At 37.1% G+C, this 24,365-nt stretch overlaps 1 protein-coding gene across 1 annotated transcript in view; it reads right to left on the bottom strand.

The window, feature by feature from the left end:
* Positions 1-4,112: 4,112 nt before the first annotated feature.
* slco2b1 (solute carrier organic anion transporter family, member 2B1) overlaps positions 4,113-24,365 on the bottom strand; it is a 41,807-nt gene continuing 21,554 nt past the window's right edge. The window contains exons 12-16 of the mRNA XM_073871101.1: positions 19,881-20,025; positions 11,106-11,272; positions 10,123-10,187; positions 6,454-6,574; positions 4,113-6,361 (exon numbers count right to left, since the gene is read on the bottom strand). Of these exons, the coding sequence (XP_073727202.1) occupies positions 6,160-6,361; positions 6,454-6,574; positions 10,123-10,187; positions 11,106-11,272; positions 19,881-20,025 (700 nt within the window). The 3' untranslated portion in view covers positions 4,113-6,159. The remainder of the gene's footprint in view (positions 6,362-6,453; positions 6,575-10,122; positions 10,188-11,105; positions 11,273-19,880; positions 20,026-24,365) is intronic.

Raw genomic sequence — 24,365 nt, 5'->3', positions numbered from 1 at the left:
CAATTAAAGAATTGAGATGTTCTCAAGATGGCAAAGCTCGATCGGTTTCCGGGTCATAGGACCAAGGAAACAAAGGATGCATATAGAGGGTATGCATTGACGTCACTTTTCCACGTGACCACACCGGAACTCGCCCTGTTGAGTGGCAAACGTTCAAAAACAAAATGGCTGGTTTTCATAGTGGCTGCAGCGAAAATGCCAGTAAAACTGACTATTATGAGCTTAAATTGAATTTAATTGGACTTGATAGCAGAGGTAGACAACACTTTACATTGGTTACATTTTCAAAGCATCTGTGCTTTGGATGTTTGTATTGGAAAAAATTTACTTCACTACATTCTAAAGCATAGAGAAATACTGTGTATTCTTTAATATTGCATATTAAAATTGATTTAATACCTAATTACATTTAAATTGTGTACAAATACAAATACTTGAAAAAATACTTTTAAGTAGAAAGTGAAACATCTGCTTGATAGTGACCCTAGCAACTTATCAAACCTGTGGTCTGTGGACGTTGGCATGAACGATCAATTTACTTCTCCTTTTCGGTGTTTTTGTCATTCTGTAAAACAATAGCTCAGAATTCTTGTTAAATCTGTTAGTACAGTCTATCGCACAACAGCCTTTTCCCATTTAGACGTTTTAGCTGATTTCACATTGTACACAAATGTTGCCGCTCTGTCTTTTGCCACTCAGTGGGCGTAACCGCAGTCACTTTCGCCGAAGGTGACGTCACGTGCATGCCCTCTATTGAGAAGCACCCAAGGTTATAGCAATTGGGAAGTGACAACAGACCAATTGGAGAGGGATCAGTATTTGGGCGAGGACTCCCTCTGTTGGTTGGAGGAATGAGTAACTGCAGACGTTACAATACATTGATGATTTTTTAAAGTTTTCCCACTTACAAAGAATGGAGAGATCAGTAGGAGCAGTAAAATCATGCAATACAATTATTCAATTATTAAATTCATTATTTAAAAATACCAAAGATGAAAATTTTTATAAGAGATAATAACATGAACAAATCCTTAAAGGCACATTATGCAGGATTTAGTAAACATTCAAATTAGTTCTCTCTCCATGGGCGGACCATCACCAGAAGTCCACAAAGAAATAAAACATTAAACAAGTAAATATGTATATGCAAACTTTTAGCACTGAATTTACAGTTACAAAGCACCCTTTATGTAGACACACTGTATGCAAGGTCAGTAAACTTCACTTTTAGTTTAGTTTTAATCTTTCTCGACAGTTAACAGCATTATCATCAATGCTTTTAAGAAAAGAATACACCTGAAGCTTTTATTTTAAACCAAAGCACAAAAAATTCTCAAATAAATATAATAATAAATAAAATAAAATAAAGTTTTAAGTAGTCCTAAAAAATAGTCCTACAAATTGTTTCATCCATTGTGGTAGCCCTTGCTCACAAAAAAGTTGTAGACGCCTGAGATGTATTTGTCTTATTAGAATTGAATTGCAAAATATTTGATGGAGCAAAACTTGAAACCTATAGTGTAAATGCAGTCCAAACATTTTCCGTAAGAACTGCCAAAAAGACTTTCAGCTATTCTAAACTATCCAACACAAGCAAACACTATATCCACTTCTGTCTGATGCAATGCAAATGTCTTTAAATGTACACTCTAAAAAATAAATAGCACTTAAAGCTCGTAATCATAGGGGAACCATTTTTAGTGCTATATAGCACCTATAAAGCACATATGAAGAACCATCCAGGGGTGATATAGCACATCTATGTTCTATGGTTCTATATAGCACAATAGGTTCTACACAGGTGCTACATAGGTATATGGCACTTAAAATGGTTCCCCTATGATTACAAGCCAGTAAACCACTGTTAGTGCTATTTAGCAGCGTTTGTTTTCAGAGTTTACTTTGGCTCTGGTGGTCCACTGGCCAGAGTCCAGAAGTTTGAAAAATAAAACATGACCTCATTCCTCAGAGCGCTCGGTGAATGCTCTTGCATAATTTCTCCTAAATGGTCTTAATATTTTCAAGATGTACACTATAAATAATTCAGTGTAAGAAAAAAGCCTGTATGAATGTATCTGTTAAATATATTTTTTACATACCTACATAAGAGGATGACACAGAATAACTGTTTAGTCAGCCCTAAACAGCTTTACTTCATGTGTTTTTCCTTTCTTTTTATTTAGCCATTATAAGTAAATGTTGAGTATAGGTTAGTTTGGATAGCAACTGATATCCAATATCAGAAAATTAGTAAAGCTAAGTTCACAGGAAACTTTGTTACTTGAGCAGTAGCGCTGTGATGCTCTCTTTAGCCATTGGATGGCGCCATAAGCTAAGATAATCAAACAAACAGATCAAATATATTTAAAATAATAAACAACCGAATAGTTACTAATACATTTCCTATGTAGATTTATGTGAGTGTGTAACATTTTAAATAAGTTATAATATTTTTATGTAAGTACACTTATCATAAAACATTTCTCAAATTCATTAATTTGAATTATGTTTATTCATTTTATATGTTTTTACAAAAATAAAACATAGGAAAATGTGCAACTATGAAAGTGTCTATAAAAATCTAAAACTAACAGACCCATGCTTTAGATGGTGACCAGAAACACAAGGTACTGTAATTGTCACACTTAATGTGTTCACGATAATTATTTTGACCCCCCCATTGACACACAATTTTTTTTTTGATGACCCAGGAAATTCCTCTGTTGAAAGGAAATGTGCTTTTCTGTCTCCCTTACAGGAAACATTAAATCCTCGTGAACTCTTTCACAACAGAATGAAAGAAGGAAACAGTCTGGATGTTTCAGTCTTTGCAAAAAAATAGATCTATTTAAGCCAGAAAAACAATTATACAAAGCTATCTCCTTTCAGTGTTGGATTAAATGTTATCTATTTTATATGTATACAACATCAACAGCACTAGAAAGGTTACATAGTGTAACATGTTGCATTACACTTTATAAATAATGCCTCTTCATGCATTCATCAATGTACTTTGTTTGTTGGCTGGTGCTCTTTTTTATTAAAGGAGACAAATACACATGATGTTTATTGCCAAAGCAATGTAAATTAGTCTTTTAAGTTTTTTAAAAAATGCCTTATTATAGATGGTGTAGGTATTTACTGTAGCAGCAGGGGCTTACTAGACTACACTTACTAGCCAAACATTTGAACTTTTAAGATTGTGGAGATATGTAAACAACCAGAGCAATGTTGCGAAAGCTCCACAGAGTCTCAGTGAAAGTGAGAAAGAATTTGAAAATCTAGTCTATCACATGTCAGTACTCTGTATTTACAGTTTTTTTACATTTAATTTATCAGTGCATGGCTTAATGCAAAAAAAAAAACAGCTGGATAATACCAGCATACAGGTGAATGAAGTATCTGGGTTTAACAATAAATAAAAGAGATGATGAGACTAGATAAATAACTCAGGCTTGGAATGAGAACAGGAAGCTTTTTCTCACCAACCTCTGATTCTGATATCTTTTCATCCAATAGAGGTCAACAGATAGATCCATGATATATATACAGTATTAATGCTGTTTATTAAAGCATGTTAAAATTAACACTTTGTAGGTGTGAGCAAAAATACCATTTTGTGTTTGTCCTTTTCAATGCAATTGAGGTGATCTCTGCACTAAATGGCAGTTCTGTGGTTGGATAGTACAAATTAAGGAGCAGTATTATCCCCTTCTGACATCACAAGGCGAGCCAAATTTTTAAAGACCTATTTTTTACATGATTGCAGAGAATGGTTTACCAAAACTAAGTTACTGGGTTGATCTTTTTTAAATTTTCTAAGTTGCTAGCATGGGGACCCAATTATAGCACTTCAACATGAAAAAATCTGATTGTCCTCTTAAATGACAAGACTCACGTCTTTGTAGTAGCATGTGGTCCATGTTAGAGCTACTAGGTTGATATGAAGTTGATGTTAAGAGTTCAAACAACATTCAAGTGAAACTTGACACTGTGAGAGCATCCAAAGAGGCTCAACTCAGCATTTGAGTCGCTTCATTTCCTCTAACTGTAACAGACACACTTTTCATGTCTGTCCATGCACATACTCTGTAGCAGAAAACACACAGATGTTAAGCCACATTTTGTATTTAAAACAAGCTATTACCATATGCAATAAGAAATGTAATACTTTGCTCACTTTACATTTGATTATTTGTTACATTTGATCATTATTAGATTACGACTTAGGCTGGATTTCACAGACAAAGTCACATTTGTCATGTAAATGCATATTTAATATTGCACACGAAACTTTATACAAAAAAAATGTCATTTATGAAATATGAAATTTGTATTTTAATTCAGCAGGTTAAAGCCTCCACAACCCACATATTTGGGCAGTTTCCCAGACAGGGTTTAGATTAATCCAGGACTCCAAGTAGGTTTTACAAAAATTACCCAAGAAAAAAACTTTACTGGTGTGCATTTTAAGACAGAAAAAATGGCACCGCAAGGTGATTTTTAATTGAGCCAAACATGCATTTTATAGACCCTGTCCAAAAAACCACCCCACTGTATTTAAATGTAAAGATTAAAATATATTTCACATATAACCATGTGACTTGCAATCCGTAAAGTTTACCACAGTGAATCTGATGTTTTCATATGTTCATAATTATACTGCTACTGTATGAATACATGTTGCTTACACTGAAACCTTTAAAGAGATGTGATATATTTCAAATATACTGAAACGAAAGAATGCCTCTATTGGTGCGCATATAGACTATAATAAAACAGTATAAAAGTTACTAAACAGCTTTGTCATGAAAGCATAACATACTGCACTGCAAAAATGATTTTCAAGAAAAAAATTCTTAGTATTTTTGTCTTGTTTTCAGTAAAAATATAAAAAAAATTAAGATGTTTTTCCTGATGAGCAAAACGACCCAAGAAAACAAGTCCAGTTTTTAGTCAAAAAATATAAAATATAAATGATTGTGCATAAAACAAGAAAAAAAATCTGCCAATGGGGCAAGCAAAAAAATCCCGAACATTTTTCTTCAACACTAAATTCAAGAAAAGTTCAAGAAAATTTTGCTTACCCCATTGGCAGATCCCTTTGCTCGCTTTATGCACAAAATCACTTAAATTTTATATTTTTTGTCCAAAAACTAGACCCACCCTCCTGCATCGTTCTGCTCATCAAGAAAAAGCATCTTAATTTATGAATGTTTAGATATTTTTACTGAAAACAAGACAAAAATACTAAGAATTTTTTTATCTTGAAAATAATTTTTTGCAGTGTGAATGTTAGTATTTTTGTATTTTTTTCTCAATAAAAATGTCGAAAAATTCTCCAATCAAGGTGTATTTTCTTCATGAGCAAAATGACCTAGGAAAATAAGTCTAGTTTTTAGACAAAAAATATAAAATTCAAACTAATTTGTGCCCAAAACAAGCAAAAAAAATCTGCCAATAAAAAAAGAAACATTTTCCTGAAATAAGTGCTTATGAAAAAAGTAAACTTATTTCAAGAAATTTTTTCTTCTTCCATTGGCAGACCTTATTTTGGTTGTTTCATGCACAAATCCATCCAAATTTTATATTTTTTGTCTAAAAACAATGTAATTTTGCTCATCAAGAAAATAATTGAAGAATTTTTAGATATTTTTACTGAAAACAAGACAAAAATACTAAGTAAGAAAGTCTGAAATAAAAAAGGGCTCTGAAACGATAATTCATAGTTATTCACCTCTCTATGTACATGGCTCCATGTCTAAACTTAACAGTGAGTTCAAACAACATAATTTTCACATTGTAAGCGTATAAAAGCATATTTAGTGTCACAGTCCCAATACCTTGTTCTCACTGATAAACAGTGTGTAAAGACGTGTTTAACAAACACATTAACATGTTTTTTGGCAGAAGAATTTGGTTCCCTGCATTAGTATGTTTCATTGTTAAACCTTTTTCATTGAAAACATTTGTAAACAGAAATGAATAGGCTGGGATTCATCCTGTGTCATTTACTTGGCCTGTTTTAGCATGAAGAGCTGCATAAGGTACAGCCAGATTACCAAGGAAACATGAGAGGTCTCCAGATCTCAATGTCAGTTATTGCTTCACTCCTTTCAGTCCTTAAATGGAGTTTTCCTTCCTTCTGTTTACTGCCGTTTAAACACATTTTTGCGTTTTGCATTCTCCATCTGAAGTGCTCAATGGCTGCTTGACATCTTTCATATCTAAGGACTTTTCATTTTTGCTCTCGTCATTTATTTGATCGTTTGGCTGTGTATTTATCCTTCGAAGCACCAGAAAAGACAGAAGGAAACAGATGAAGCCACCGAATAAAAAGAAAATCTGGAGTCCCAGGAATCTAAAATACAAAACAAATGTTAATAGCTTAAATTCGCTGAAAGTATTGTTGAATAAAAAAAGTGTCTGCCAAATGAATAAATGAAAACATACCTGTTTCTGAAATGGTCTAAATTGTAATAGCTACATGATGTTGTATGGCCACATTTCTTTCCCCACAAAATGCAGGTGCTATCGATAGCACGTCCATACAGCACAGGTGCTGGGAGGAAGGCTGTAAGGAAATACACACATTTGTGAACATATTATGCAAATACCTATGTAAAATGTAGATTATGTTATCCATCACAGTATGAATCATTTCCATACCTAATCAGTGAATGTACTTTTCCCATGACATTGTGGTTATAAAAACATGCTTATCACAATACAAACACGATAGACCCATCAGATATTATTAGTATTGCAATCACAATTCTGTATCATCCCAACACACCTTTCCTATTATGTGTTATGTGTGAAGCATACAATGTTATTAAATGGTATTACGAAATTGTGAGATTATCACCTTTACAACTTTCACAATACTTGCAAATCTTGTTGTATTGAGAGCAAACAACTCAAACAAAGCCAAGTAACGCTCAACTAAACAGGACGGACCTGAACAGGCCCTGTGAAAATGTTTGTCAAAACTGTGTAAACATTTCTAAAACTTCTAAAGTATCATACCATTTAAAATGTTGGTGTCACTTACTCAATCTTTATGCTGTTTTCCACATTTTTAGAATAATAGTAAACTCAATCAACATAGCAAAATCAACATGAAATTCATTTAACTATGTTATATTTTAACATCTGCTTAAAATTTGCAAAAATGTAGGCTACTCTACTCTTTTTACTAAAGAATAAACATTTTATACGGCAAACTACCGAGCCCCTAAGGTGACATTGGAGTAAAAAAATCTAAAGTTTAGTTTCATTTGCTCACGTGAAACCTTCATGTGCATAATTTTTTAAAAAGTTTTGTTTCACGTGCGCATGCGAAACTAAACTTTATTACATTTTTTCTCCATGTCCCCTTATGGGCTCCGTGGCAATCAGTTATAGTTGGATTAACTTTTTATTTTTTCAATTTTCTGAAAGTAAAAAAAAATTAAGTTGAAAAAGCTTATATTTTTTAGGTGTTACCAATTGATGTAATTAAAAAAAATCACCTTAATTTTTTTATTTAAAGTGAGAACATTATGTTGCAAAAACTTAAATTTTTCAAGTGTTACCAAGTGAAGTAATTTTTTAAGTAGACACTACTTTCACTTTTACAGTGCCGTCAAGTGACCTTAAACATTGAACAGTAGTGTACATAGAAAAGTGATTAACATTACAATGTTAAAATATTTTTTATTTGTTAAATGTAGAAGATAGATAGATAGATAGATAGATAGATAGATAGATAGATAGATAGATAGATAGATAGATAGATAGATAGATAGATAGATAGATAGATAGATAGATAGATAGATAGATAGACAGACAGACAGATAGAGAGAAATACAAGCTGTCACTTGGTCAGCACCCTTTTACAAAAGTACATATTTCTATCTAATGGGTATATATTACATCAAAGGCACATATTGGTACAAAAAGTACAAGTTGAAATGAACTCTGGGAACTGGGGAAATTTATGCCCACACCACAACCTCTTTTTTTTAACACAAAGAGACTTAGAGTATTTTGTAAAAAAGCTGAGACGATCCATATGCATTGTTCACGTCCCACAGTCAATGGGCACTCAATTCCTGATCCACTTTCTGCATACTGGACATCTATTTTCTTGCGTATGTGTGTCACTGAAAGTTCTCTCGAGACGCGAGTGATTTCTTTGTGTTTCTGTCAAACTGTATACCCGATGGCCAAACAAACACACTAGAGGCATCTATTTTGACACGCTTTGTGGTATTCTTACTGTAAATGACACAATTGCAAACTAAAATCTAAAATCTTCTAAAATCTTGTTTATTCGCGTAATCTCTCAAACCACAGTGAACACAAATTTACCAATTTGTCTTATTACAGCAGGCCCGGGGTGGGTAATCGGGAAAACCTTCCCTCCCATAGAGTTGGTTGGGTCCATAGCAAGTCCTTTCCAAAACTTTTTTCAGGTAGGCGACTGCTAGCGCCTACCGATAGCTGGGCCAGCCCTACAGTAACGGTACGCGTTAGGGAGGATGGGTGGGAGGAAAAGGCCAGGAGGGGCTGAAAAAGGCATTGGAGGAGGATGCTGCCAAATGTGACAAGCATAACAATTTATTTAAAAGAGGATAAACACAAGTGGCAGCAGGTAAACAGAGATAGGCATATGATTGGATTGGCATTAGCAATGTAATTATTCAATACTTTTGTTAACCTATTCACTAGCAAAGTATAAAATTTTATTAAAATCCTTTTGTGTATCGCCCAATACATGGCGATTCATAGACTTTGCAAATATTATGTAATTTAATATTGATAACAAAACTCAAGCTTGATCTGTACATGCAGTAAAATTACTTTGTAGTATTATTTTTATTACTAATTGTTTTTTGTAGTGAATAAGTGAATTATTATTTAATTTTTACATTATTGGTTGAACCATGGTATTAAAACTATACACAATAGTAAGAGCTGAACTACTTTATTTATCCAATTTGTAAAAAGTGCTAATTTGGAATTGCACCAAGTGGGCCGGTTTTGGGCCTGAACTCCCGAGCCGAAAAGTGGCCCCACTCCGGCCCTGTATTACAGAAACCATTTTTTTAATAAACATATGATAAGACAACTTGTATTTAGCACTTTTTCTGTAATAAAACCATGGTTTCTATATGGTATACTTGAGAAATTACAGCAAAATATTTTAATAATGAAAATAATTATATATATATATATATATATATATATATATATATATATATATATATATATATATATATATATATATATATATATATATATATGTATATATGTATATATATATATAAAATTTCACAAGTATACCTTATAGAAAAAAGGAAAAAAGTTGTTTCCTCTCACATTCCTGTCTGAGAGGCTCATTTTGCAAGTCTTTGTTTCCTCAGATGTCAATCACAGATTATTCAGGAGCTTTCACACCTCCTTGCATATGACCTTTCTCAGCAAAAAGTGTCTTAGTTTTATGTGAATGAGTCACATCAATTTAAAGGAAAAAAAACCTCAAGACTATTAGATCTTGTTTTGAAAAGTCTTGTGAAAACATGTTTAGTATGGGTTTTGAGGACTTATATCAGTGACTGAAACAGTTTCCTTTTTCAAAAACCACGCATGAACATTTTTCTCTCAAAAATGTACATACATTGCTTATATAATATTGTAGCAGTTTGTGTTGAACACAGTGTTATGAGACTTTTGCCATTATTTTGTTTTAAGCAACTGAAAACTGCTCAAGGAAGCCAAATCACCCAAGGACCTCAGAGTGTTAAAGATAATAACAGCTGCATGTTATAAGATGTGCAATGTTCTCGGTGTCTTAATGTAGCAATTTACTTGCACTTTAAAAAATGCTGGGTCATTTCAACCTAGCATTGGGTCAATAAAGCCATTCGGTTACATTAATCCAGAAATTTTCATATTTGACCCAACAATTGGGTTCAACATTAAGAACTTTGTCCAACTTATAACATGAATCTGTTATTGTCTTCAATGAAGTGTTCCTTTACTGGTCTTGCTATTATTTAGAGTACTCACTGTGCTCATAAGGTTTGGCATTTGTTTATCAATCAAACAAGTCTGTTCTGCATTTCTTTTACTTACCAAGCACTCTAAACAGCATGAACTGAATTCCCAAAGCAAAGGACTTGTCCTGTGGAGTCACAGTCCTGAAGACAAACCAAAAACATTTCAGTCAAACACATTAGAACAAGGATGGCGGATACAAAAGGGATACAAAATTTCTTCTAAAGCACATTAGCACTGTGTACAAAACAAGTTCGCATCTCCTTAGGCTTTTCAGAAAGTACAGGCACTTTGAAGCCATCACTCTGCTATTAACCTCATGACAGATTTCATGACATGCTATCAAGACCTGCACAGGCAAGTCAATATAAAATGATACTTTCACACAGTCTGGTTAAAGGTTGTAATCATTTGTCATAGTATTTGACCTATCTGAGGACACAAAAAATGGGAGGACACCTTAGTGTGTGTAACGATTACACCCTTCATTTTTTCTGAAAGGTTTTCGTTCAAAGCGGTTTCATAGAAGAACCAGATTTATCCCTGTCTGTAAAATCCAGGTTGAAGTCTTCGAATACTATGAGATTTGAATCAATTTTTTTTTACATTATATGATTTTATGTAGGAAAGATTCAATCACAAAATACTAACTGGGTTTTGACAGGTAGGGTCACAAATAAATACTGTATATAATTTGGATTTCTGTAATGTGTTTGCCCTAAACACTTCTTACAATACTTTAAAAAACCCACAACTACAATGCCTTAGGTAACAACAACTATGCAAGTGTTAGACTTTAACAAGTCTCAACCTGTTCAGAAACTTAATCCTGGGTTCTCAACACAACCATAATACATGTGTCAAACCTACCGTGAACATGATTTGTTTTTATTGTGTTTGCCATTTGTACATAATGCCACATAAGCATACTTCTCCACCTTTTCACAATCATGCAGGTAAATGTTCTCAGGCCTCTTAAGTAAACAAACCTTTCAATATATGTTTTACTAAAAAACTACAACACTAAATGACAAACTAAACTATTAAAATTATATTTTTACCTCAGGATCATCATAAATGATGGAGTGTGAGCTAGAGAAGCCACAAAGCATGTGATGGATGAGAAGATCATGAAAGGAATGAGTCGGGTAGCGCAGCCGCTTCCACATGTTCCTGGTGTGGCAAAGTCCAGTGATCCTGATGCCACACATCCACAGCCTGTGTAGTTCTGATGGGAGAGTCATGGTTAGACACGGACAAAATAAAATTGAAGAGAAAAGCATTTACGGTTAAACAATTTAAAACAGTGTAACAATTTTTACATGTGACACACAAGTTTAACACATATAATTTAGACCTATCATGGTATATTCATGTTCCTGGCTTAATTTAATTTGCCCCTGGTTTTCCAGACAAGTCTTAAGGCTAATCCTAGACTAAAACACATGTTTGAGCTGTCTCAAATGAAAATAACTCGTACGTACAATTCTTAAAATATGTCATTGTCATTAATTTGTCTTATGATACACACCAGTAACATAATTTTCAAAACATCTCCATTTAACTAAGGCATATATTCCTGGCTTCAAGCCTTGTCTGTGAAACCAGGCCTTGGTCTTATTTCAGGCATCTTTGTAGCATATCAGGGTTACTGATACTGCCTTTCACTTGCTATGCAATGTGGATGACAAGGCTGCGCTAAAAAAAAGATTGTTTGTTTAGAAAGCAGTTATAAAGATAAGGCATGCGGGAAATGCTTCGCCTTTTTTGTATGTATAAATAAAACAAGTAAAACCATGCTCCTTAAACCAAATTATTATGTATTGGCTTTGGTTATTATTTTTGCTATTTTTGTTGTATGTATTATTATATATGTGCACAATACTCAATTCACGTTTTTTTAATACTGTAAATATCTTTACATTATAAAAAATCTATGTTGCACTTAAATGTTTTATTGTGTAACTTTTAGGAGGATCTCTTGACAGAAATGCAATATAATCTACATAACTATATTATCAGTGGTGAATAAAGACTTTACATAATGAACTGTATTGTTTTTATTACCTTACAATGAGCTTTTCTTGATAAGTGAGGACTTGCTTAGCTTAAATTATTTTGACTTTTTTTTCCAATTGATCAAAAAACTTAATTTGATTTTTTAAGACTTTTATTTTTGTTATTGCTTAATTCTTTCTCTAAAGGATTTCATTGAAATTTTGCTGATTTTTTGTCTCTGTTTTATAATACAACTGGCTCAACTGACCCTGCTATAGACTTTACCAACTGAAACGATTCATTTAAGAGAAAGCAGTTATATTTGAAACAGTATAAATATGGACTGTAAATTCCCATTTCCTACTAGTGAACCATTATGACATGCCAACATGTCTGGTTCTTATCTCTTACACTGCGCTAAAGATAGAGCTGCGTCTCTATAGACATCTGGGAAATTTTAGGATGTCAAGTTACAATAAAAAACATTAAAGACTGATCGCTAAATGAATGTTTTGAAAGTGCCATCTCTTTTTTCTGCATATGCACAGAGGACCAAGTCTTAATGAAAAGCCTTAAATTACACACATTATGGAGCATTAGGGATCTGTTTAACAAAGCTTTACTTTGTTAACTGACCCATTTTATTGTGGCATAACATGTGTTCATTTAAAGTTATCAAATACACATAAAATGAGTCATTTTTCCCATTACATGATTTGTTCATTTAATAGAAGCTCTGTATCCATGGTAATTGACCTATTTTCATTGTAGCATACCCAAATGACGTGTTGTCTAAACTTTTGGGCAAAGATTTGTGGGTACAAACCTGAAACTGGCCAGGCACTCAGGCAGCTTGCTGTATAGTATATATATATAATATGCTATATATAAGTAAAACAAATATTTTCTTATTCCCTTTGAGGACGATAGCGATCAATGAATGTTTTATTTATGTTTCACTTTTCCGTAATCTTAAATCTTTCTAAAGTAGATTGTACAAAGAGGAAGTAAACTGGCTTACCCCGCAAGAGTTTACACTCATATAGTCATTTAGTTGTTTTGGCCGTTTAAATCATAAATTAAGCCATAATGTTTTTCTTGGATTCAGGAGATTTAAAGTTTAAAAATACATAGAGGTATTATAATAGATGGAGTTATTTTCCCGTTACATGATTTCTTCATTTAATAGAGGCTCTGTATCCATGCTAATTGACCTATTTTCATTGTAGCATACCCAAATGACGTGTTGTCTAAACTTTTGGGCAAAGGTTTGTGGGTACAAACCTGAAACTGTCCAGGCACAGAGGCAGCTTGCTGTATGTATGGTATATATATTATACAACAGTTCTTCCCGGTTCTCGAATCTGGCTAAAAGGCGTGCAATATTCTACTGATAACGGCACAGTAACCGCTTCACCATTTTGTATCATTCCGCCACCTGCTGGTCATTTTAGTATTAGTGATACAGGCTCATCTCTGACTGGAAAAACTGCACGCACACACACAGACGCGCTGTTTTAAACACTCTCTGTGTGTCTCATTAGTTCACTAGCTCGTGAATCAGTGTGTGAATCCCAATCGGAAGTTATTATTCCGTCAAAGATCAGCGCTCTTGGATGTTACAATAAACTTAATGGGAGTAATGTCTTGTCACATCGTGTGGACGATTAACACTTGGAAAGAGGAATGTAAACAATATTTTTTTCTGGAGCGATCTCTCTCCTCAGAACGCAAAAACACCGTGGAACTGCAGGTAAGCACTACAGCTGTTAAATGTGGACATTGATCATTTATTTTATCGTGACTATTAAAACACGTTATGAGATATCACCACTGATATATTTATAAGCAGCATGCAAAAAACATCTCTCTGACACTTATAAAAAATATAATATAGTATTTATATAGTACTGACAAGAACAAAGTCTAATAACAAGCGAGTGGTCGTATGATATCGCGTAAAGATTAAATTGGAAAGCAATAGTAACATTATATTTATAAGTATAGTTTTATTAACTTTTACCTCGCGCCAAATAAATTACAACACAAAAGACACTAAATATGAATAAGAAACCAAGTAATAGTTTCATCATGACATGATGTGATCTAATTTTTGATCATCAGGCCAACATGAGAGCCAGGGAATCCCTGTCAGAGATGTAGCCCAGAGAGGGCGGTGGTCAGCGGGGCGAGTGAACACTGACATCCGCTCATGCTTTGGTTCTCATACGCACAGAATCTCACTAAGCAAACGTTCAAACAGGCGCTATCTTTACTAATCGACTGCAGATTTAAATATAATACATATATATTCTCGACTGAACTAATCTTAAAACTACACTTTGTGACCAAGAAACGGTAATATAAAGAAACGGCTTTTCCGTCCATTGAGTTATTATGAGATTCAAAGCAGCAGAAAGTGTTACCTGTCATTCTGGCCGCCCTCAAATCCGTGGCGGAAGAAAGTAGTTCCCAAACAAAGAGGCTTTTAAAATAACTACGTTGTTGTTTTCTAGTTTTCTTTTTTCAAACGTGTGCCGTCAAACTGTTGTATAAAAGCAATATGGCTCTCGGAGTCGTGTGATATAGCTCTATATCATCACGGCTGTGATTGCCTCCTCTGGCCTAATCACAGCCGTGATGATATAGAGCTATATCACACTCCTACTCGAGCGATATTGCTTAAATATGCTATATATCAGTAAATCAATTCTTTTCTTATTCCCTTTGAGGACGATAGCGATCAAGGAATGTATTATTTATGTTTCACTTTTCCCTAATCTTAAATCTTTCTAAAGTAGATTGTACAAAGAGGAAGTAAACTGGCTTACCCCGCAAGAGTTTACACTCATATAGTCATTTAGTTGTTTTGGCCGTCTAAATCATAAAATAAGGCATAATGTTTTTCTTGGATGTAGGAGATTTAAAGTTTTAAAGAGGACATTTCACAAGTTTTTTCAAGATGTCAAATAAATCTTTGGTGTCCACAGAGTACGTATGTGAAGTTCTAGCTCAAAATACCATATAGATAATTTATTATAACATGTTAAAATTGCCACTTTGCAAATGCAAATGAGCTGATCTATGCACTAAATTTAAGTGCCGTGGTTTAAGGGGCGGTATTATCCCCTTCTGACATCACAAGGGGAGCCACAATGACCTATTTTTTTGCATGCTTGTGGAGAATGGTTTACCAAAACTAAATTAACAGAGTTAATTTTTTTCACATTTTGAATGAAGCACTGGGGAACCAATTATATCACTTAAACATGGAAAAAGTCAGATATTTATGATATGTCCCCTTTAAAATACATACAGGTATAGACTGAGTTTATTTTCCCATTACATTATTTGTTTATTTAATAGAGGCTCTGTTTCCTTACAGTGGCATTCATATCCATTGTAGCTGTCTGCCAGCTCTAAACAAACTGAAGTACAGTACAGCATGTACTTAAACAAGTTACAGCACTGGTCCATGTTTAAACATATCCAACTCTGTTGTGGAGGTATCGTAAATCTTACTTCTGTTGTAATTTATGTTCATTCAGGCTTGCTGGTTTATTTAAAAAAAAAAATACAGGAACCATTCTGGTCGATATTATGATTGTATATTCAGGAAGTGGGTTTGTCAGGGAAGGGTTTTTTTAGTCTGATTTGTAAGTCTGTGGGCCTGTTTAAGGAATAATTCATCCAAAAATGAAAGTTATGTCATAATTTAAACACCACCATGTTCTAAATCTGTATGAGTTTCTTCATTCTGTTGAACACAAAAGCAGATATATTGATAAATGATGTTAAGTACACAGTTGATGTACCCATTTACCTCCACAGTATTTGCTTTTCCTAAAGTACAATGGAAGTCAATAGGAACTGTCAACTGTGTGTCACGGTCCTGTCGGACATCCGTGCTAGATGTTGGTCTGAGTGCATCTGACAGGACCGTGGCAGTATCATGTTCTGTGTGGGACATGTGGGATCACATTCTGTGTGTGGCTTCCACATGTTTCCGGTGTCTTGTTGCTGTCGTGATCTTGCCAGACCTTAGTATAGGTTCAGGTCTATGTTCTGTGGGCAAGGTCAGGGCAGCATTGTGTGTACGTGGGAACACGTGTGTTTCACATCATATCTGTGTGACACGTGTTCCCAGTGTTTTGTGGCTGTCATGGTCTTGCCTGACCTTGGTTATTATCCAGAGGGCAAGACCAGGGCAGCATTGTGTTATGTGGGAATACGTGTGTGTTTTACATCATGTATGTGTGACACGTGTTCCCAGTGTCTTGTCACTTTTACCCTACTCCCTTATGTACTCGTGTCTTACGTGATTAATTATGTTCACCTGTTCCCCATTGATGTGGTGTCTTTATAATGTCCTCTCGTTCTCCGTCTTGTGCGCGTACGTTGTTTGTGAAAACTCAGTGTTCATGTGCTTCGTGTGTTTTGATACCTGTTCTTGTACTCCCGTGTTCCTGTTTGTGTTTCATCACAGTTTTCAGTTTATCCTCTGTTTTACCCCCACGTGGGTGTTTCTGTTCTGTTGTTAATAAATACATAGTTATATTTTTGTACATCCTTGCGTTTGGGTTCGTCTTTTAGTTTTCCAGTATTCGGTGTAATCCCACCGTGACATAACGTACGCGCCTAAACAGAGCCCAGCGAGGATGTTTGCCGGTAGCCGCCTGGCGATACGGGGAAGGAGTTCCCGTCCCGCATACGAGTCGGGTTACGAGTTTTATGACCCACTCGTATGCGGACCCGAAGTGAATGCCAGGCGGCGACCAACCGGACCTGTTGGATCTCGCCTGACTCCATCCAGCCCGAGGGGCATTAGGACCGGGGCGATCAGGCTGGAGATGTCATCTTCCGTCTCCCCGACGCCGGAGATCATTTCTGTGTCCGGTTCCCATCCTGCCCTTCCTGCCTCTGGACGGAGGAGGAAGAGGAGGAAGAGGGCTTTGGAACCGGCACAGCTGGAGGGTCACCCGCCGGTGCAGCCGGAGACTCGTCACCCGCCGGTGCAGCCGGGGACACGTCACCCGCCGGTGCAGCCGGAGACTCGTCACCCGCCGGTGCAGCCGGAGACTCGTCACCCGCCGGTGCAGCCGGAGACTCGTCACCCGCCGGTGCAGCCGGAGACTCGTCACCCGCCGGTGCAGCCGGAGACTCGTCACCCGCCGGTGCAGCCGGGGACACGTCACACGCCGGTGCAGCCGGGGGCACGTCACCCGCCGGTGCAGCCGGAGACTCGTCACCCGCCGGTGCAGCCGGAGACTCGTCACCCGCCGGTGCAGCCGGGGACTCGTCACCCGCCGGTGCAGCCGGGGACTCGTCACCCGCCGGTGCAGCCGGGGACTCGTCACCCGCCGGTGCAGCCGGGGACTCGTCACCCGCCGGTGCAGCCGGGGACTCGTCACCCGCCGGTGCAGCCGGGGACACGTCACCCGCCGGTGCAGCCGGGGACACGTCACCCGCCGGTGCAGCCGGGGACACGTCACCCGCCGGTGCAGCCGGAGACACGTCAGCCGCCTGCGCAGCCGCAGGCGCAACCCGGACTTCGTCACCCCTCTGCGTTTAAGCAGAGGTTTGGGACTCATTCTTTTCACCCCGGACATTTTGTTCCCCCTGTTTTTTCCCCACCACCCCTTCATGATGTGTTATTTTTGCTAAACCACCCCAACCCATTTGTTACCTATGTTTGTCTCCCATTGATGTTTGTTGTTCTGATTTCTTGGGTGTTGTCTGTTGTTCAGTCTCTCGTTCCTCGTGTTTAATGTTTTTGTTTGTTTTTGTTGGTGACGTCTTGTATCCGTCTTTTAAGAGGGGGGTACTGTCACGGTCCTGTCGGACATCCGTGCTAGATGTTGGTCTGAGTGCATCTGACAGGACCGTGGCAGTATCATGTTCTGTGTGGGGACATGTGGGATCACATTCTGTGTGTGGCTTCCACATGTTTCCGGTGTCTTGTTGCTGTCGTGATCTTGCCAGACCTTAGTATAGGTTCAGGTCTATGTTCTGTGGGCAAGGTCAGGGCAGCATTGTGTGTACGTGGGAACACGTGTGTTTCACATCATATCTGTGTGACACGTGTTCCCAGTGTTTTGTGGCTGTCATGGTCTTGCCTGACCTTGGTTATTATCCAGAGGGCAAGACCAGGGCAGCATTGTGTTATGTGGGAATACGTGTGTGTTTCACATCATGTATGTGTGACACGTGTTCCCAGTGTCTTGTCACTTTTACCCTACTCCCTTATGTACTCGTGTCTTACGTGATTAATTATGTTCACCTGTTCCCCATTGATGTGGTGTCTTTATAATGTCCTCTCGTTCTCCGTCTTGTGCGCGTACGTTGTTTGTGAAAACTCAGTGTTCATGTGCTTCGTGTGTTTTGATACCTGTTCTTGTACTCCCGTGTTCCTGTTTGTGTTTCATCACAGTTTTCAGTTTATCCTCTGTTTTACCCCCACGTGGGTGTTTCTGTTCTGTTGTTAATAAATACATAGTTATATTTTTGTACATCCTTGCGTTTGGGTTCGTCTTTTAGTTTTCCAGTATTCGGTGTAATCCCACCGTGACACTGTGTGGTTATCATTTATCGAAATCTCTGCTTTTGTGTTTTGTGTAGCAGAATAAAGAAACTCATACAGGTTTACAACAAAATGAGTGTGAGTAAATGAAGACAGGGGTGAAGTTTCCCTTTAACTACAGTAACAGAATTTCATATTTTCAATTTGAATTCATTGATCCATCTTATACAACACTAATTTTAGCATTTCTTCATTTTATCCCAGTATAAAAATGATATTTGTTGTCATCCTGCCAATGTGTGCATGGTCCTTTTCTTTTCCACATGGCTTTCCCGCTCGACCACCTTACATATTTGGCCTCTAGGTAGAAACTATCTCTAGTAAAAATCAAACTCCTTAAGGGATATTTCAGCAACAAATGAAAACTACCCATGACTTATTCCCCCTTAAGCCATCCAAGATACATATGTCAATCCTCTTTAGGATGAACACAATTGGAGATATTTAAGTACCCTACTAAAAAATCCAGCCAAGACCAGCACAAGCCGGCGAGCTGGTTCCAGCTGGTCCCCAGCTTAGTTTTAGCTGGTTTTGCTGGTGTAGGAAGCTGGTTTTGCTGGTGTAGCAAGCTGGTCCAGCTGTGTTTTGGTCACATTTTAAGCTGGTCTAGCTGGACTTAGCTGGTCATGCTGGAATACCAGCTGGCCCACCAGCATGACCAGCTTTGTCAGGCTGGGAGGACCAGCGTAAACCACCTTAAACCAGCTAAAACCAGCTAATACCAGCTACCAGCTTATGCTGGTTTTAGCTGGATTTTTCAGTAGGGTAAATGTCCTGGCTCTTCCATGCTTTTTAACAGTTGAAAACAAACATGCCTATGACTTTCAATAAATGATGCAGCGGGCAAATGAAGGCCTTCTGGGGGTACTGATCAATACATATTAAAAATGTTATACGCTATAATAACTAGCTTTTGTTAGTGCCAATGCACATAAATCAGAGAGCTTCAGTATAGGACATAGCTTACAATGTGTAGTGACTTAGTGGCGTAGTGACGAACGCAAAGAGTAGAGACCAAAACAATGACAGTCACTAATAAGAAGTCGTCTAATCCAAGGATTTCAAAGAAAATTGTGGATGGTTTCGATATAAGGCAAGATTATATTAAATTACTCATAACTTCATGGGGTAATTCTAACTATCGGTTTAACTTCCCTAAGTAAGTTCAAACATCTATGTGAAGTTCCCTTAGAACTTTCAGAATCGGCACACTTTTTGCTCAATTCAAATTTAAGAAAGGAAGTGAATAAGAACTTACCAAAACCTTTGATTTATTAATTTCGAGTACTTCTGTCGTGCAGCCTGCATGGCAGGGGGAACGATACTCAATTCCATTTGAGCCACACACAGGGTTGAAAGCTTCATCAGAGCAGGAACATGAGTTGCACTGCTGGAGGTCATTGCTGAAAAAAATATAACAAACAGGATGCATTACAGCATGATCTCTTTTTCGATGAAGCATTAAAATGATTGCATTTGTGGGAAATTAACAAGATGTTTGTACTCTTCAAAAAGAATGCTGTCATCGTCCGCAACATTGTAAAGGGATACAAAAGCATGTGAACTGTTTATGTAACTAAACTGAAACCACAATCAATGAATGAAACAACAGCTTTAGAGATTTGGCAACCCAGATCTTTGGGTTTGTTTTAGGCTTGCTCTTTTTGTAAAAAAAATAACAAAATAGTAATTTAGCAAGTATGTAAAATCATTGTTCAACACTGTCTCCTTCTCCTTACATTAACCTGATTTGCAACAGTAACTAGTAATTTCTAAACTAGTATCATTTGAGCTGCCTGGTACGATTTCGCTAGAAATGCCAGTTTGACTTCAGCCCACATGAAAGTCCCTTTGCAAGTAACTTGCGATTCTGTTTTAAACAGAGATAGTGATAGAGAGGAAAACGCTACAGATTGCATGTTGTTGTGGTTACGCGCCTGAACCGAAGTGAACTTACAGTCTTTGTTTATTTATCAGTCTGGCTAGTGTTTTAACTAATCTCTGAAAGCCAGGCAAAAATTACAAGGACCTGTAGCTAACATGGTATACATACATTGTACACAGTAACGTTAGGGTGACCATACGTGCCATTCTTCCCGGACGCGTCCTGGACAGGATTTCGGGTGCGTCTTCCGGAAGTCGTATTTGTCGACCGCATACATCATAGAGGATTATTATTATTATTATTATTACAGAAAAGCAACCATTACATTTTAAGGTAAGAATGAAACTACGATTGTATGCAGAGCCGGCGCCAGACCATAACTAACAGGGGGGCACTCGGCTTCCAACAGGGGGCACGCAATAGCAACAATAACTTGCAAAAACAAGACATTAAAACAACAAATACAGCAAGCACACACTCATACAACCAGTACAGACTGTCAGCTCATTTCTCGTATAAAGTGCAAAAGACCACAAACTATGCGCAAAACTGTTGAACTTCGACCGTGGCGTGAGCGCAAGCTGAGCTCCGCTGCACTCGCGCTTGGCTCGACGCAACAACAAACCGCCCTCGCGCGGCACAAGCCATTGCAATGAATGGGTTTCATAGCGCAGCGCACACCGCGTCCTAGCTTTACCGCTTTACCATAATCACGTCGTAATGCTGTTAACGGTCTATAGGCACACTTCACATTTAAGCTTACGTAATTTAAAACAACGCTAACTTACCTTTAAAATAGCTGAAGACGGTGTGTAAGAACATTACACTTTCTTAAAACAGTGTCCTGTAGATTTGTAAATTCCACCTCGACCTCTAATCTCCGAGTTTGAGCCAGTCTGTGTTTGCATGAAGATGAAGCAGGCGGTGCTGGTTCGTTCTAAATGTTCTAATATCCATATTTTACACGATCCATAAAATGCCGCGAAAAAACACGTTGCTAGTATCAAGTCACAAATATGCTAAAGACGTAAGACGACGGGTGAGACGCGACAATACATCCAATCAGAGAAACTGGTCTATTTTAATTAAAGAAAACATATATCAACTATATTTTCCTCATTTGATTACATTACAAGTCATGAAACATTCAATGTTTAATTTATTTAAATTATTCTTGATATATATTAAAGTAATAAAAAACTTTGTAGGGGGGGCACAACAACCTGTTCGGGGGGGCACTGCCCGCGAATGCCCCCCCTTGACGCCGGCCCTGATTGTATGTCTTATGTTTTTAACTAAATGGCGTATGCGGTCAACAAATACGACTTCCGGAAGACGCACTGAAATCCTGGCCAGGACACGTTCGGGAAGAATGGCACGTATGGTCACCCTAAGTAACGTTAGCTCAGTGTAGTAGCTGATACACATTAGATATGATATATGAACGAAGGTAATTTACTGGTCATTTATGGTGAAAACGGTCCAAGGCATCACAGGGACACCATTTCCTGCTATCGAGGACATCCAGAGAAAATGCTGTCTATGTCGAGCTAGCAGCATTCTTAAAGACTTCTCTCAAACTATTTAACCTCCTGCCCTCGGGAAGACGCTTCAGGAGCCTACTGGCAAGGACCAGCAGATTCAGGAAAAGCTTTTTCCCCACAGCTGTCTCCTTACTGAACTCTGCCCTCTGACACCCACCAGCCCCCCGCCCCACCATACACATAGACTCCTCACCCCTCCTCATCACTACATCTGATTTATTTATTTATTTGCAAACAAGTAAAAAAAACAGTAAACTTGTTATTACTTGCACTCTGTTCATTCAGAGTACTGAGTAATCCATTTGCACACTGAAATATTTTCTATGTAACTTTACTGTCCATTGCACTAGTGTAAATGATGTTCATATGCCTATACACACTTTTACTTAATCCATATGTATAGTATGTTCTGTCAGGATCCTGTCAAAATCTTATCTTGTATTATATCTAATCTTTGTGGCAGGGTTCTGACAGTACCATGTTTTGTGTGGGATAACGTGGTCATTGTATTGGTTTTATTAGACCATGTGTTTCTCGTGTCCTGTCACTTTTACCCCGCTTCCTTGTAATCCTCTCGTCTTTATAGAGGGTATGCATTGACGGCACTTTTCCCACGAGACCACGCCGGAACTCGCCCCTGTTGAGTGGCAAACCTTTATCAAAATTAGGGCTGTAACGATACATCGCGTGTCCCATTAAAAAGACCTGTCTAAAATCGAATCTGCATGGCTGCATCGCGATTCTGTGTTTCATGCGCAGCTCGTGCGTGTACTATGGCGTTTTGGTCAGTAAGAAGTCCGTTATCAATCTAAAAATTTTTTGAGTCTGAGTCGTTTATAACGTGCATTTAAAAAAGCAACACTCGTTAAACAAAGTCATTCAAAATATTCTTTATTATCATGAAAATACCTGAAACAATTTGAAGAACAGCAATATAAATATTCCTGTAGACATTTTCTGGAATAGGGTTTGTAACGCTACTTCTTCTGTGGCACAAGTGGTGTTTCTGCACGAGTGCGCCCCCTGGCTTTTGGATGTGGCAGCATTTCACCGTAATTCATTCAAATCATTCATTGAGAAAACACGCATTTGCAACATAAATCGTTACAGCCCTAAACAAAATGGCGGCTTTTTATAGCGGCTGCGTGCAAATGCTAGTAAAACTGACTAATAACAGCTTAAATTGGATTTAGTTGGACTTGATAGCAGAGGTGGACAATACTTAGTTACATTAGTTACAAAGCATCTGTGCTTTTTAGGTTGTTTGTATTGGGAAAAATGTTACTTCACTACATTCTAAAGCATATAATCATACTGTGTATTCTTTAATATTGCATATTAAAATTCATTTAATACCTAATTACATTAAAATTGTGTACTTTTACTTGAGTAAACGTATGTTAATGTGCTTAAATATTAAATGTAAAACAAAAACGTGTATTTATGAAATGTGATAGAATAAAAATTATGATAATATGCTTTGGAATGTATGTTTTCCAAAGAAAAACATGGATAAAATACAAATAGTTGAAAAATACTTTTAAATAGAAAGTAAAACCTCTGCTTGATAGTGACCCTAGCAATGTGTCAACCCACCTGTGGTCTGTGGACGTTGGCATGAACAATCTATTTATTTCTCCTTTCTGTGTTTTTTGTCAGTCTGTAAAACGATAGCTCAGTATTCTTGTTAAGTTAGTACATTCTATCACACAACAGCTGTTTCTCTTTAGACGTTTTTTCCTCGTGGGAAAAACATTACTTCACTACAGTCTAAAGCAAAGAATCATGCCGTGTATTCTTTAATATTGCATATTAAAATTTTTTAAAAACCTAATTACATTAAAAATGTGTACTTTTACTTGAGTAAAAGTACGTTAATGTACTTAAATATTAAATGTAAAACAAACACATATTATTTATGAAAAGTAAAATTATGATACTATGCTTTGGAATGTATGCTTTCCAAAGAAAAACACGGATAAAATACTTGAAAAATACATTTAAGTAGAAAGTAAAGCCTCTGCTTGATAGTGACCCTAACAACTTGTCAACCCACCTGTGGTTTGTTGACGTTGGCATGAATGATCAATTTACTTCTCCTTTCTGTGTTTTTTGGCAGTCTGTAAAACGATAGCTCCGAATTCTTGTTAATCTGTTAATATGGTCTATCGCACAACATTTTTTACCATTTCGACACGTTTTCACTGTGTTTTCGTCGATGTCACGCTGTACTTAAATGCTGCTGCTCTGTCTTTTGCCACTCAGTGGGTGTAACCGCAGTCCCTGTCTCCGACGGTGATGTCATGTGCATACC

Source organism: Misgurnus anguillicaudatus, chromosome 9 (genome assembly GCF_027580225.2).
Source record: "Misgurnus anguillicaudatus chromosome 9, ASM2758022v2, whole genome shotgun sequence".
In the NCBI taxonomy this organism is placed as follows: domain Eukaryota; kingdom Metazoa; phylum Chordata; class Actinopteri; order Cypriniformes; family Cobitidae; genus Misgurnus; species Misgurnus anguillicaudatus.
Note: the sequence above shows the minus strand (reverse complement) of the source record. Positions and strands in the feature narration are given on the sequence as shown.